Consider the following 13,915-nt stretch of genomic DNA (forward strand, 5'->3'; position numbering starts at 1 on the left):
AAGCAGACAAGCGCTGCAACTCCACAACCCGCTGAAGAAGTTGCAGAAACACCTCCTTGGAAGGCAGACCGGGTAATCCCAAGGACAGCCAAATCTGCAAAAAAGGAGAAAGAGACAAGGACTCTCCCGGGGTGAGAGGTGGAGCCGCTTCGCTAGGAGAAGCGACAGTCTCTTGAGGAACGAGGTTGTCCGAGAGATAAAGGGGCTACGCTACTGCTCAATGGTTCCCCAGAGAAAACTGGTCGAGAAGCAGCTTCAGAGGAAGGTCAGGGGGCGGAGGAAGAAGCTTTGGGTTTCTTCTGCCTCGAGGAAACCTTCGAAATAGAAGAATCCCTTTCAGACTTCTTCTTTCGCCATCCCCCATATCTCTCCCACTGGGAGGCAGAGCACTCACTACACTCATTACACTTGTTGTTTATATCCCACCGTTGTCCCCGACAAGTCGGACACAAAGGATAGGATCGATATCCCCTGCGGTTATAAAAGTTCCGCAGGAGTGGCCCTCGGGTCCAGGGCAGGTATGTATGGCAACAGGGAAGCACTCACACACACACAAACTTGAAAGAAAAAGGACAAAAAGTTAGTAATGGCTTTCCAAATTGGTGACGAGGAAGAGCGGTAACAACCATACTCCATCAGAGCCAAAGGAAAAGTGAAGTACAGTCACAAGTGTGTGAGGAAGAGGGATGGTTACTACAGCCATCCCCCCAGCTAACTATTGATACGGGTGGTTAACCCTTGCTAATTTCTAATGGCTCGAACTTTCAACTTTGCCGAAAGTAACACCCCTATAAATAGCGTTGGTTTGTATTCCAGTTATGAAACAAACAAATTTTCCTACAGTTTCACAGCCATACCAAGAACTACTTCAGAAAAATTTGGATGAGGAAAATCCAAATCTTCAAACACTAACCTGGAGCTTATTCCTCTATAGCAATAAAACCCAACTTTGATTTTTAGTCATGATGTAATATTAATATCTACAGTTCACCATCTAAACATTATTACAGTACCTGTTATCTTGAGACGCAACAGTGAATATGGATCTCGCAGGCAAAGCACTGCTAAAGAAGCATTCTTAGTCAACCTCCAATTTTCTTGCCTCTGTTTCTTGTTTGCAGTTAGTACACAGCTTGATCTTCAACAAGTTTTCATGTGGATGCTACTGAATTCCAGTTACTAGATTTAAGAAAAAAATATCAAAACAGTATACATAACAGTAACTACTCTTGATGTCCTCATGCAAACTTTTAATAAAAATGGCTGTGATATATTCAAGTATTGAAACATTAGACGTGTTACGACAACTACTGTATTGCACATAATACTTCTTTCCTAAGCTGGACCTTTTGTGACACTGTCCCTAAAAATGTCTTCTAAAACTGCCCTTAAAAACTACTGTACATTGTAACCATAAAGAAATATATTACCATTTTATCAGATTAATAAGTATAATAGACTTACACGACCACAACATAAACAATATCATATACATTAGAGATGGCACATACTTTATGCAAAATTGGTTACAACTTGAAACTGCAGGTTAGTCCACATGAGAAATATAACTACTCGACAGAAACATGTAAACAAACCATGCATCTACCAGTAAAATCATTCTAAATTCTACAAAGTGCAAAAGCATCATATTCAAGTTATAGTTCTGACCATTGCAGCACACTATATAATACTTAAACCATCTTTCAACAAGTCTTCAGTCTACAACTGACAGAAATATGAACAGAATTATTCTTTACTGATAATCTTAATTATTCTTTTAAAAAAATAAGAGGAACTAACCTGCTATAGGAGCGTCTTCGTCCTGCAGGAGAACGCGAGTGAGAATCTCGTCTCGACTCAGACTCAAGACGTGACCTTGAACGTGACCTTGATTGGGGTGAACGGCTGTGTCTTTCCCCCTCCGGACTCTGCGAGCAAATAACAATTATCAATGAAAATACATTCATAAGGATTAAATATTTACAGTACAATCAAGGTTCATAGATAGTTTGGTTTATTTGAAGTTATGTGGCTGCCTGCCTGGCAGGGTTATTACCAAGAAAGTGAAAACCATATATTGTACAGTATAATAAAATGTTAGCATTAAGGGGCACGGCTCATGACCTCTGTCTAGAATTTTGAAAATTTCCATTTTTGTATATTTGGCTTGGAGAACATCTACAGTATATTTCATGTTTCAAATAATGTTTTTAATCAAAACGATTTATTTCATGGTTATGCTGAAAGATACATGAAGTAAAGAGTAAAATTATCCCTGAAAATACGAAGATGATAATATATTATACTAATCATGTTTTACTCATATGTGGGCATTCTGTACATATAAACTGTAGAAAATATTTTTCTGGATTTGAGGGAAGAGGCTCACCACTGTTTAGTAAATAACCTTTAACTACGACAAATTGGAAGATAATTTGCATTTTTCCTAACTATACAAACCTTAGCTATTTATAAGGGGTTATACTTTTGGCGGAGCTGAAATGAAGAGCCATTAAAATTTAGCAAGGGTTAACTACCTACACCGCTAGTTAGTGAGGGGGGGGTAGCTTTCTACCATTCCCGTTCACACACCTGTGATTTAGTCACTTTGCTTGGAGGTAGGACTTCAAGGGGGATAGGGATGGCGGGCAAGTTTGTATAAGTAGCTAAGGTTTGTATAGTAAGGAAAAATGATATTTTGATTATAAAATAAATTTTTGAATATACTTACCCGGTGAATATATAATAGCTGACGTCTCCGACGGCTCGACAGATTCCAAAAACTCGCGAGCGATCGCCATGAAGGTTGCGGGTGTGCCCACCAGCGCCGACTATCGGTCAGATACCGCATATACTTGTAAACAGCTCCAGTTCTTCTCAGTCCCCTAGGTCTCTATCGGGGAGGAAGGGAGGGCCTTTAATTTATATATTCACCGGGTAAGTATATTCAAAAATTTATTTTATAATCAAAATATCATTTTTAAATATTAAACTTAGCCGGTGAATATATAATAGCTGATTCACACCCATGGTGGTGGGTAGAGACCAGTATTAATACAATAAAGGCGTATATGCTTAGAGTTTTTGACAGTTATATCATAACAAAACCCAAATAAATATAGGTACCTGGTAAGGAAGCAGACTCTGACGATTACTCTGCCTTGTTAGTCCGCTTTCCTCACGAAGCCCAGCCATCCTCTCAGGATGCTGAAAGACTCCCAGGAGCTGTTGTATCCAGGGCGACAACCCATACAACAGGACCTCATCAAAACCCTTAATCTGGGCGCTCTCAAGAAATGACATTTGACCACCCGCCAAATCAAAAAGGATGCGAAAGGCTTCTTAGCCTTCCGTACAACCCAAAACAAGATTAAAAACATTTCAAGAGAAGATTAAAAGGATATTGGAATTAAGGGAATGTAGTGGTAGAACCCTCACCCACTACTGCACTCGCTGCAACGAATGGACCCAGTGTGTACCAGTCCTCATAAAGAGTCTGGACGTCTTTTAAGTAAAAATGAAGCGAACACCGACTTGCTCCTCCAAAAGGTCGCGTCCATAATACTTCGTAGAGATCTGTTTTGCTTAAAGGCCACGGAAGTTGCTATAGCTCTTACTTTGTGCGTCTTGACCTTAAGCAAGCAACGATCTCTTTCACTCAAGTGAGAATGAGCCTCTCGGATTAAAAATCTAATAAAATACGATAAAGCATTTTTAGACATAGGCAATGAGGGCTTCTTAACTGAGCACCATAAGGCCTCAGATCCACCTCGTAAGGATCTGGTACGAGCTAAATAAAACTTAAGAGCTCCAACTGGGCACAGTACTCTTTCAAGCTCGTTGCCTACGATCTCTGATAGGCAAGGTATATCAAAAGATTTAGGGCAAGGACGAGAAGGCAGTTCATTTTTGGCCAAGAAACCAAGCTGAAGCGAACATGTGGCTTTATCTGTAGAAAAGCCGATGTTTTCACTAAAGGCATGGATCTCACTGACCCTTTTAGCCGAAGCCAAGCACACTAAGAAAAGCGTCTTGAGGGTGAGATCCTTCAGGGAGGCTGAATGTAATGGCTCAAACCTGTCGGACATTAGGAACCTTAGGACCACGTCTAAGTTCCATCCAGGAGTTGCCATACGACGCTCCTTAAGAGGTCTCGAAGGACTTAAGGAGATCTTGGAGATCTTTATTATTGGACAGATCTAAGCCTCTATGTCTGAACACAGAAGCCAACATGCTCCCGTAGCCCTTAATAGTGGGAGCAGAGAGGGAGCGAACATTTCTCAGATGCAGGAGAAAGTCTGCAGTTTGGGCTACAGAGGTACTGGAAGAGGAAATGGATGATGACTTGCACCAGTCTCTAAAGACTTCCCACTTCGACTGGTAGACCTTGATGGTAGATGCTCTCCTAGCTCTCGCAATCGCTCTGGCTGCCTCCTTCGAAAATCCTCGAGCTCTTGAGAGTCTTTCGATAGTCTGAAGGCAGTCAGACGAAGCGCGGGGAGGCTTTGATGAAGACTCCTTACATGGGGCTGCCATAAGAGATCCATCCTTAAAGGTAGACTCCTTGGAACGTCTACCAGCCATTGAAGTACCTCTGTGAACCACTCTCTCGCGGGCCAGAGTGGAGCAACCAATGTCAACCTGGTCCCTTCGTGAGAGGTGAACTTCTGCAGCACCTTGTTTAGGATTTTGAAAGGTGGAAAGGCATAAACGTCCAGGTGAGACCAGTCCAGCAGGGAAGCGTCTATGTGGGCTGCCTCTGGATCTGGAACTGGAAAGCAGTAAGTCGAGAGCCTCTTTGTCAGAGAAGTCGCAAAAAGATCTATGGTGGGTTGACCCCATGTCATCCATAGCTTCCCGCACACAGTCTTATGCAACGTCCACTCCATGGAGATGACTTGTCCTCTTCTGCTGAGGCCGTCCGCCAAAACATTCATTTTCCTTGCACAAATCTCGCCAAAGGAGAGATGTTACTTGCCTTAAATGGAGTTCCTTCTGATCCGTGGATCAAAGACCCGAGCATTCCAGACTGTCCAGTGGAGCTCCCTAACCCAAATCCGATGCATCTGAAAACAACACATGGTTTGGGTTCTTGATCGCAAGAGAAAGACCTTCTCGAAGTCTGATGTTGCTGTCCCACCAAGTCAGACATGTCTAGACTGAGTTGGAGATTGGGAAAGAGATACTCTCTAAGCCCTTCTCCTTATTCCAATGGTTTAGGTGAAATTGGAGAGGGCATAGGTTGAGTCTCCCCAGAGAGATAAACTACTCCAGCGATGAAAGAGTTACCACGAGGCTAGTTCAAACTCTTACAGAGCAACTGTTTTTCTCTTGCAAGTGAAGGACTTTTAACAGAGCTTGTTCCATTCTTGCGGGAGACGAAAAAGCCCGAAAAATCAGACACTGTATCTCCATTCCCAAAATAAAGAATAGTCTGGGATGGGGTACTGTAATTTACAACTTCTCTACGTTCACTATGAGACCTAGCTCCTTGGTTAGGTCTAATGTCCATTAGAGGCTCTCCAGACAGCGATATAATGACGACGCCCTGATCAGCTAGTCGTCAAAATAAAGGGAGGCTCTGAATCCTCAAAAAATGTAGAAAGCTTGCTACATTTTGCAAGGGCCTTGTAAAAACAAGAGGAGCAGGAATGAGGTCGAAGTACAGTGCTCGACATTGGTACATTACTTTCCCGTCCACAAACCTCAGATGTTGTTGAAAGTTTGGATGAATCGGGATGTGGAAGTATGCATCCTGAAGGTCGAGAGAGACCATCCAGTCGCCTTCCCTTAATGCTGCCAAGACAGATTTGGTAGTCTTCATCGTGAAGTTTGTCTTGACAATGAACACATTGAGCGCACTTACATCTTAAGTACTCCTGCAGTGAACGTGGCTGCCAGATCATTGGAGCCATCCCTGATAGCCTTGTTCCTGCAGAGAACGTGGCTGTCAGATCATAGGAGCCATCCCTGATAGCCTTGTTCATGCATGACATAATTGTACAGCAAAACTTCAAACGCTCGAAAAACTCCTAACAGGAGATGGTCTAGCTCTGAAGCCGACCATAAAATCTTGGAGCGTCTCATGGCCAGGCGACGGGGACAGTCTATGAGGCTTGAGAAGTCTCCCTGGGCAGAGGCAGGAACTCCCAAGCCGAGAACTTCTCCCGTGTCATACCAGACGCTCGCTCTATAAGCCAGTTTAAAAGGAGGGAAAGCAAAGGCTGTCTCCCCCAAACTCCTCCTGGTGATCAACCAGTCGCCTAGCAAACGTAAAGCTCTCTTAGAAGAGCGAGAGAACACTAGCTTAGAAAACAACGGCTTTGAAGTAGCTAGGCCTAGTGTAAACTCTGACGAAGGCGAACGAGGAGCAGCAGTTACAAAATGGTCCGGACAAAGATCCTTAAAAATCAGCATAATTTTTCTTAAAGTCCATAGAGGGCTGAGCAGCTTTAGGCTCCTCTCCGTCTGACAAAGTCCCCAAAGGAATATCAGTAGGAGGGGGATCAGCAACTTCCTCATCTGAAGGAACCTCGTCCGACAAATGCCGAGTCTCATGAAAAGGAGAGACCTGCCGCGGTGGCAATGCTTGACAGGCAAAGTCCACACGCAAAGGAGCAGCAGTAGCAGTCAAGGAAGCGACGTCATGTCGCTGCTGAAAGGACTGACCAGCAACAACAACAGGAGTTGATGGACGCTCGACGTCAAGTCGAGACTGCCTTGACTGCCTAGACTGAGCAGTCAAAACAACCCTTGACTGCGGTGCTTGACGCTCAACGTCAAAATAAGGCAACTGAGCTGGTTGGCGAACGTCCTGAACGTCAACACGAGACTGCGGCAGCGGCTGAACGTCAACACGAGGCTGCGGCAGCGGCTGAAAGTCAACACGGGACTGCAGCGAGTGAGGATCCAAGTCACGTGACTGACGTGACAAACTACCGACATCACGTTTCATAACGTCAAAAGGACGAGTAAATGCTCGTTTGGGCGGCTGACGGCCAGAGTCTCGTTTAGCGTAACGGCGACTCGAAAGCGAAGGTTCATCGTGAACCTGCTCAATTATTATTATTATTATTATTATTTGCTAAGCTACAACCCTAGCTGGAAAAGCAAAATGCTATAAGCCCAGGGGCCCCAACAGGGAAAATAGCCCAGTAAGGAAAGGAAAGAAGGAAAAATAAAATATTTTAAGAAGAGTAACATTAAAATAAATATTTCCTATATAAACTATGAAAACTTTAACAAAACAAGAGGAAGAGAAATTAAATAGAATAGTGTGCCTGATTGTACCCTCAAGCAAGAGAACTCTAACCCAAGACAGTGGAAGACCATGGTACAGAGGCTATGGCACTACCCAAGACTAGAGAACAATGGTTTGATTTTGGAGTGTCCTTCTCCTAGAAGAGCTGCTTACCATAGCTAAAGAGTCTCTTCTACCCTTACTAAGAGGAAAGTAGCCACAGAACAAATACAGTGCAGTAGTTAACCCCTTGAGCGAAGAAGAATTGTTTAGTAACCTCAGTGTTGTCAGGTGTGTGAGGACAGAGGAGAATCTGTTAAGAATAGGCCAGACTATTCGGCGTATGTGTCGGCAAAGAGAAAGAACCGTAACCAAAGAGAAGGATCCAACGTAGTACTGTCTGGCCAGTCAACGTCATACTTCTCCATAAGGGAGGCAAGCTTAGTCTGCATGTCCTGCAGGACAACCCATTTAGGATCAACGGGAGTCGGAACGGGCCGAGACGACGGTAACGTCTGTGTTGGCAAAACATTGCCTTTACCGCGACCCTCGGACCCCGTGTTACGCTTGCGTTTAATAGGCGAACAGTCTTCCGACGACTGCAAAGGGTCAGAGCTGTCCCCATGGCTACAGCCAGGACGCTGGACCTGTCCTGAAGGGACTGACTTTCACTTAAAGGGTCTAGAAACCTTGCGCCAAGGTTTTTTTTTGCGAAAAGTCTTCGGATGACGAGGAGAAACTTCGTCTCTCCTGTCTTATGGCAAGGACGTGCTTGCCGAGCAACGTCCGATACCTTTGAGGGAACGTCTGTTCGTTGGTTTACACTCCTCACTCCCTTAGGTCCTACGACATTCCTTCTCCCTGGTGCATGGGAGCCTGAAAGAGGTCTCGGACTAGGCAAGTGACAAGCACGAACAAACGAACCCTCCGCAACACAGCACATGTTTTCTAGCACTCACTTCACTGATATCGTATTTTTCAATAATTTCACATTAGGCATGAATAAAACTGATATCTACCTGAAGCACGCAATTCTCCCTTACATCAAAAGGTTATAATTGCGAAAAGAGTTGTATAATGTAAGCACATTAGTACAAAAAGAAACACACATGCAAAAATAAAAAAAAAACATATACATATATATAGAATAAACCGGAATTATATAAAGTTAAAAAGGATCAGTGACTGGGGAGGAGACTAAACTCTAGTTCACTAAAGACTACGTTTTCAATCTCTCACCGTACAGTGCCTTGGGACGAGAATAAAAACTAAAAACGTTTTATCCTTTCTCCCCGTACAGAGACTTGGGACGAGAGTAAAAAACTGAATCGAGAACAACGTTACTCGCTCCCAAACTCCTTACTTGGGACGAGAATAAAGATCGGAACGTTCTCTCTTTCTCTCTCTCTCTCTCCGTCTCTCTCTCTCTCTCTCTCTCTCTCTCTCTCTCTCTCTCTCTCTCTCTCTCTCTCTCTCTCTCTCTCTCTCTCTTGTCACACACAAGAGAATTTCCCACTCACCCTTCGTCAATAAACAGGTTATTTGACCAAAGGAAAAAACTGAAAAGACTAAGAAATTGAAAATTAACAAGTTCCTTTAAATTAGTATTTAAAACACTTCAGTTTGAAAGAAGAATGAACAAAACGTCAAAATCGATTTACTCTTTCTGCAAAGTGAAACCGTAACGATAGAGCGCAAACTGCGTAGCATAAATAAACCAAACGTTAGTTCATCTTTGAAAAAAACAGCACGAAGACTATTCAAAGAATATCTTTCTTAAAATATTTTCTAAAAAATATTCATTTCATAACTCTTACAGAGCAAATGATTTAAACTTAACAAAAATCACAAATTTTAAGTAATTTGTATTTTTCCTAACAATACTTACCGAAGAAACACTTTATAGGAGATTACTGGTAACTCCTCTCCGATGACCAGATTTTTACGTAGTTTCCCCCTACTTCCATGTTCTATACTGTCCTGAATAACGGGAAATAACATGACCTGGGGGCATTGCCCAGGCAGGTCGCCCGTCTTTGAGAAGCTCTCCCCAGTATGTTTTATGTAATGAACAAAACCACGAGGTCAGCGGGGCACTGCGGGGACGGTTGGGGGGGCCCTAAACCTAAAGTGTTTCTTCGGTAAGTATTGTTAGGAAAAATACAAATTACTTAAAATTTGTGATTTGTTCCGACACAGAGACTTACCTTGAAACACTTTATAGGAGACTTACACCTTAGGAGGGGGGAGTGCCCTTTAGCCCTGACCCCGATGGACAGTAGGGAAAACTACGTAAAAGACTCATTAAGTGTGATATAACACTTACCCTTCTGCAATATCTTCGTTGTGCTTGATATGGCGAATTTTCGTCTTGTGTAATGAGCGATATTTCTTGATGACGACTGACGGTACGAGAAAGTTAGAAAAGGGGGGAAAATAGAACTCGGCTCCTTGTGTCTAGATACTTTATGTTTCGCGATTGAGCCTGGGGCTTGAGCCGTCAAACCGAATGCAGGGCTGAGATGACCGGCCCGATAGAAAACCCGTCTAGAGACTTTCTCGTACAGTCCTTGAGATAATGTGCGGTGAAGGTCGACTGGTTGGACCAAGTTCCCGCTCGAAGAACCTGCGCTACTGACATGTTCTTTTCGAACGTTAGAGAGGTGCTAATGCCCCGAACATCGTGAGCTCTGGGTTTCCCCGGTGTAGGAAGACCTTGTTTTAAGTAGGCTTGCGTGATCACTTTCCTGAGCCAGAACGAAACCGTATTTTTGGATATGTTTTTCTTTATTTTTCCCCATGAGACGAAGAGATTCTTGATAGACGGGCGGAGGTTTGCCGTTCTCTTAAAGTATTTCCTAATAGTCCTGACCGGGCATAATTTTAGGTCCTCCGGGTTTCCTTTATTCGGGATTGCCGGAATCGAAAAACTCTCAAACCTCGGATCCCACACCGAGGGGTTCTGAGTCTTGGCGACGAAGGATGTGACAAACTTAAAGGTTACTTCCTTCCATCCCCTAGTGTGTTCCACCTCGAATGACAGTCCGTGTAGCTCGCCCACCCTCTTAGCCGAGGCTAATGCTAGCAAGAAGACCGCCTTGAGCGTGAGATTCTTGTCATCGATGTCCTTTAAGGGCTCGAATGGTGGTTTCCGTAACATATCTAGGACTCGCGCTAAGTCCCAACTCGGGATTCTAGGGGCGGAAGGGGGGCATGATTGTTCGAACGCTCTGATAAGCATGGAGATATGCCTGGAGGAGCCGAGATCTATGCCCTTGAGAAGAAAGACTTGACCCAGGGCCGCCCGAACTCCCTTGATCGCTGGAACTGACATGTCTAACTTGTCCCTGAGATAAACCATGACGTCGGCTATCACGGGCACTGACGCTTCCAAGGGCTCTAACTTCTTGTCCCTGCACCACTTCACGAATACCGCCCACTTAGACTGGTAGACGGCTGTGGATGATTTCCTCCGGTATAGCGACATCCTCCTGGCTGTCTTGCCGGAGTACCCTTGCTTCTTCAGGAGCCGCTGGATAATCTCCAGGCGTGAAGACGAAGGGCTTGCGGGTTTCTGTGAAACCGCTGAAAGTGAGGTTGTTTTAATAGGTCTGACCTGCCGGGTAGAGGCCAAGGAGGTAGGACGGTGAGGTTCCTTAGGTCCGCGAACCATTCTCTCTCCGGCCACCAAGGCGCTACCAAAGTCATCCTTAGGTTGGTTGCTGCCCTTACTCTGTTGAGGACCTGCCTTATCAGGGAGAAGGTGGGGAAGGCGTACACGTCCAGTCCGTCCCACTTGTGCTGAAAGGCGTCTTCCATTGCCGCCTTCGGATCTGGGACGGGAGAACAAAATACGGGGAGTTGCGCGTTCAACCTTGTTGCAAACAGATCCATTACCGGAGATCCCTACATCTGTATAATGTAGCTTGCCACTTGTGGGTGTAGGGACCATTCTGCTGCTACCACTTGCCCCACTCTGCTGAGGCCGTCTGCTAGAACGTTGTTCTTCCCTGGGATGAACCTTGCCGTCAGGATGACGTCCTTCTGTTCCGCCCATTTTAGGATTTGAAGGGCTAGTTCGCACAACTCTTTTGATCTCAGTCCCCCCTCCTTCTTCACGTAAGCCACCACCGTTGCATTGTCTGACATTAGGGCCACCGAACGCCCTCTCATGTCCTCCTCGAAGTGGTTGCAGGCTTCTTGGACCGCTCTCATTTCCAGGATATTTATGTGTAGGGATTTCTCCCCCTCTGACCACGCCCCCTTTGCTGTCTTTTCCCGGAGATGGGCTCCCCACCCGTCCTTCGATGCGTCCGTGAAGAGAAGAACCTCCGGAGGTTGGGAGGACAGTGGCATCCCCCTTAGGGTGTTCGACCGATCCTGCCACCATTCCAAGGCCTTCCTGGACTCCTGAAGGAGAGGGACCACAATGTCCGGGGAACTTTTCTGGTTCCAATGTTCTTTCAGGTTCCATTGAACCCTTAAGTTCTGTCTCCCGTGAGGTACCAGCTTCTCTAGGGACACCAGGTGCCCTACCAACCTTTGCCAATCCTGCGCTCTTCTGGGGCGACCCAGAAGGAAGGGCCGGAGCACTCGATCCAGGTTGTCCAGCCTTTCCGTGGTTGGGAATGCCTTGACCTGTAACGAATCCAGGACCATTCCAAGGTACGTCCTCCTGTTGGATGGGGTTAGCTGTGATTTCTCCAAGTTGACCACGATGCCCAGGGTCTTGCACAATTGAAGAAGATCTTCGCCCTGTTGTTTCAAGTCTTCCTTTGAGGATGAAAGGAGTAACCAGTCGTCCAGGTACCTGATCAGTCGAATGCCCCGTTCGTGGGCCCATATGGGGACCGTCGTAAAGACCCTCGTGAATACCTGGGGGGCTGTTGAAAGACCGAAGCATAGGGCCTTGAATTGTAACACCTGGGTACCCCACTTGACCCGGAGAAACTTCCTGCTCGACGGATGAATGGGCACTTGGAAGTAGGCGTCCTTGAGGTCTATAAAAATCAAAAAGTCGCCCTCTCTCAAGGACGCCATGACCGTTCTTGGAGTGTCCATTTTGAAGGTCACTTTCCTGAGAAACCTGTTGAGGGCTGACAGGTCTATTACAGGTCTCCACCCTCCTGTCTCTTTTTCCACTAGGAACAGGCGGCTGTAGAACCCCGGACTCGGGAATGTCACTGTTTCTAAAGCTCCCTTCTGCAGCAACGTCTTGACTTCTTCGTCCAACGCTGCCCTCTTCGCCAGGTCCTTGGGCACCAACCAGTCTGCCTGCGTTGCTGGAACTAGGGGGGGTGTCTCTTCCATGAAGGGGATCCTGTAGCCCTCCTTTAGTACTGTAACTGTCCACGGATCTGCTCCGTGGAGCTTCCATGCTTGCCAAGTGAGTCTGAGGCATCCCCCTACCTGAGGCTTGGGCAGGGGAGGGGGGCCTCCCATCTTATCTCCTACGGGAAGAACGGCCTGTTCTCCCCCTCCTGGAGGAGTAGAAAGAAGACCTATACGTTGGGGGGTTAGAAGATGAACCTCTTCGGGGGGGAACCACAGAGGAAGACCACTGTCCTGACGAGGGTTCCCTCCTTCCTTGAGTTGGTGTGGTACGCGCGGCCATGGGTGCTTCTGTCACTGGCCTCCTGAAGATGGGGCGGCGTGCCGCCTGTGGCTTCAGGGTAGGTAGCTCCCTCTTTTTGGCCAACTTCTCCACGACCTCTTCCGCCTTCTTCGTCGGAATAAGCTGCTCCCCCCAGACGGAGCAGGTCTTCAAGGCTTTAGCTTCTCTGTCAGGAATCTTAATGGGAAGGTTCTTGACTAGGGCGTCTCTTCTCCAGAGAATCCAGTTTGCGGAGAGAGCCAAAGACTGAAAGGTCAGGAATTTAAGGGCGCGGCTACCTGACCCCAGCAACTCATTCAGAGCCTCCCGTTTTGCAGGTTCCATGGAGTCTGTAGGAATCTGGGTGCCTACTAGGGTGGTGGCCCACCAATCCAGCCAGGAGGCCACATTAACTAAGTCCTTGGACATCTCCTCCATCATTGCCGACTCGGAAGGGGAGAAGAAGGTAGATGCTGCCGATGCCCTCCCGTCGGAGATGCCCTGGCACAGGATGTCTATGGTTTCCTCGGTCTTGCACGCACCGGTCGGCCTATTTTCTAAAGAGTAGTATTTCGTCTGCGACTTCAAACCCTGTAGGAGCTTTGCTGAGCTGTGACCCCTGCAGGAGTCGCTATTGCGGGATATGACCTTATCAATGTGAGTCTTTCCAATCCCCACGTTACTGGCCTCGGGAAGAGAGAGAGAGGACTTTTTCTGGGCGGGGACCGCTATGAACTTGTTCAGGCCTGAAGTCCAGGGTTCTTCCTCTTGAGTGGCGGGTTCTATAAGGTTGTTATAACCTCTAATTAAGGCAAGGACTCTCCTGTACGCTGGGACTTCCCGTCCCGAGATCCTGTGGGAGACCGCAAGGGGAGTTCCTCCACACAGACTGATCCCCATTCTCCTGGAGGACCTGGACGACGGGACGGGCTCCTCCGTGAAACAGATCGACGGGGGTGCCAGTCCCTGTCTATCATCTCGATGGGGAGACCCGTCTAGGCTGTCCATCCTAGGCGACGGCTCCCTCCACTGAGCGGATGGAGTGGCTCTAGGAAGGGACTTAGGCCTACAAGACGAGGTCC

General features: G+C 46.5%; 1 protein-coding gene across 2 annotated transcripts in view; it reads right to left on the reverse strand.

Moving 5' to 3' along the window:
- Positions 1 to 13,915, reverse strand: part of tra2 (transformer 2) — a 196,518-nt gene that overhangs the window by 134,984 nt on the left and 47,619 nt on the right. For both annotated transcript variants that reach the window (XM_068368485.1, XM_068368486.1), the window contains exon 2: positions 1,801 to 1,928. In XM_068368485.1, coding sequence (XP_068224586.1) covers positions 1,801 to 1,928 — 128 coding nt within the window. The remainder of the gene's footprint in view (positions 1 to 1,800; positions 1,929 to 13,915) is intronic.

Source organism: Palaemon carinicauda, unplaced genomic scaffold, assembly GCF_036898095.1.
Source record: "Palaemon carinicauda isolate YSFRI2023 unplaced genomic scaffold, ASM3689809v2 scaffold22, whole genome shotgun sequence".
NCBI classification, from domain to species: Eukaryota; Metazoa; Arthropoda; class Malacostraca; order Decapoda; family Palaemonidae; genus Palaemon; species Palaemon carinicauda.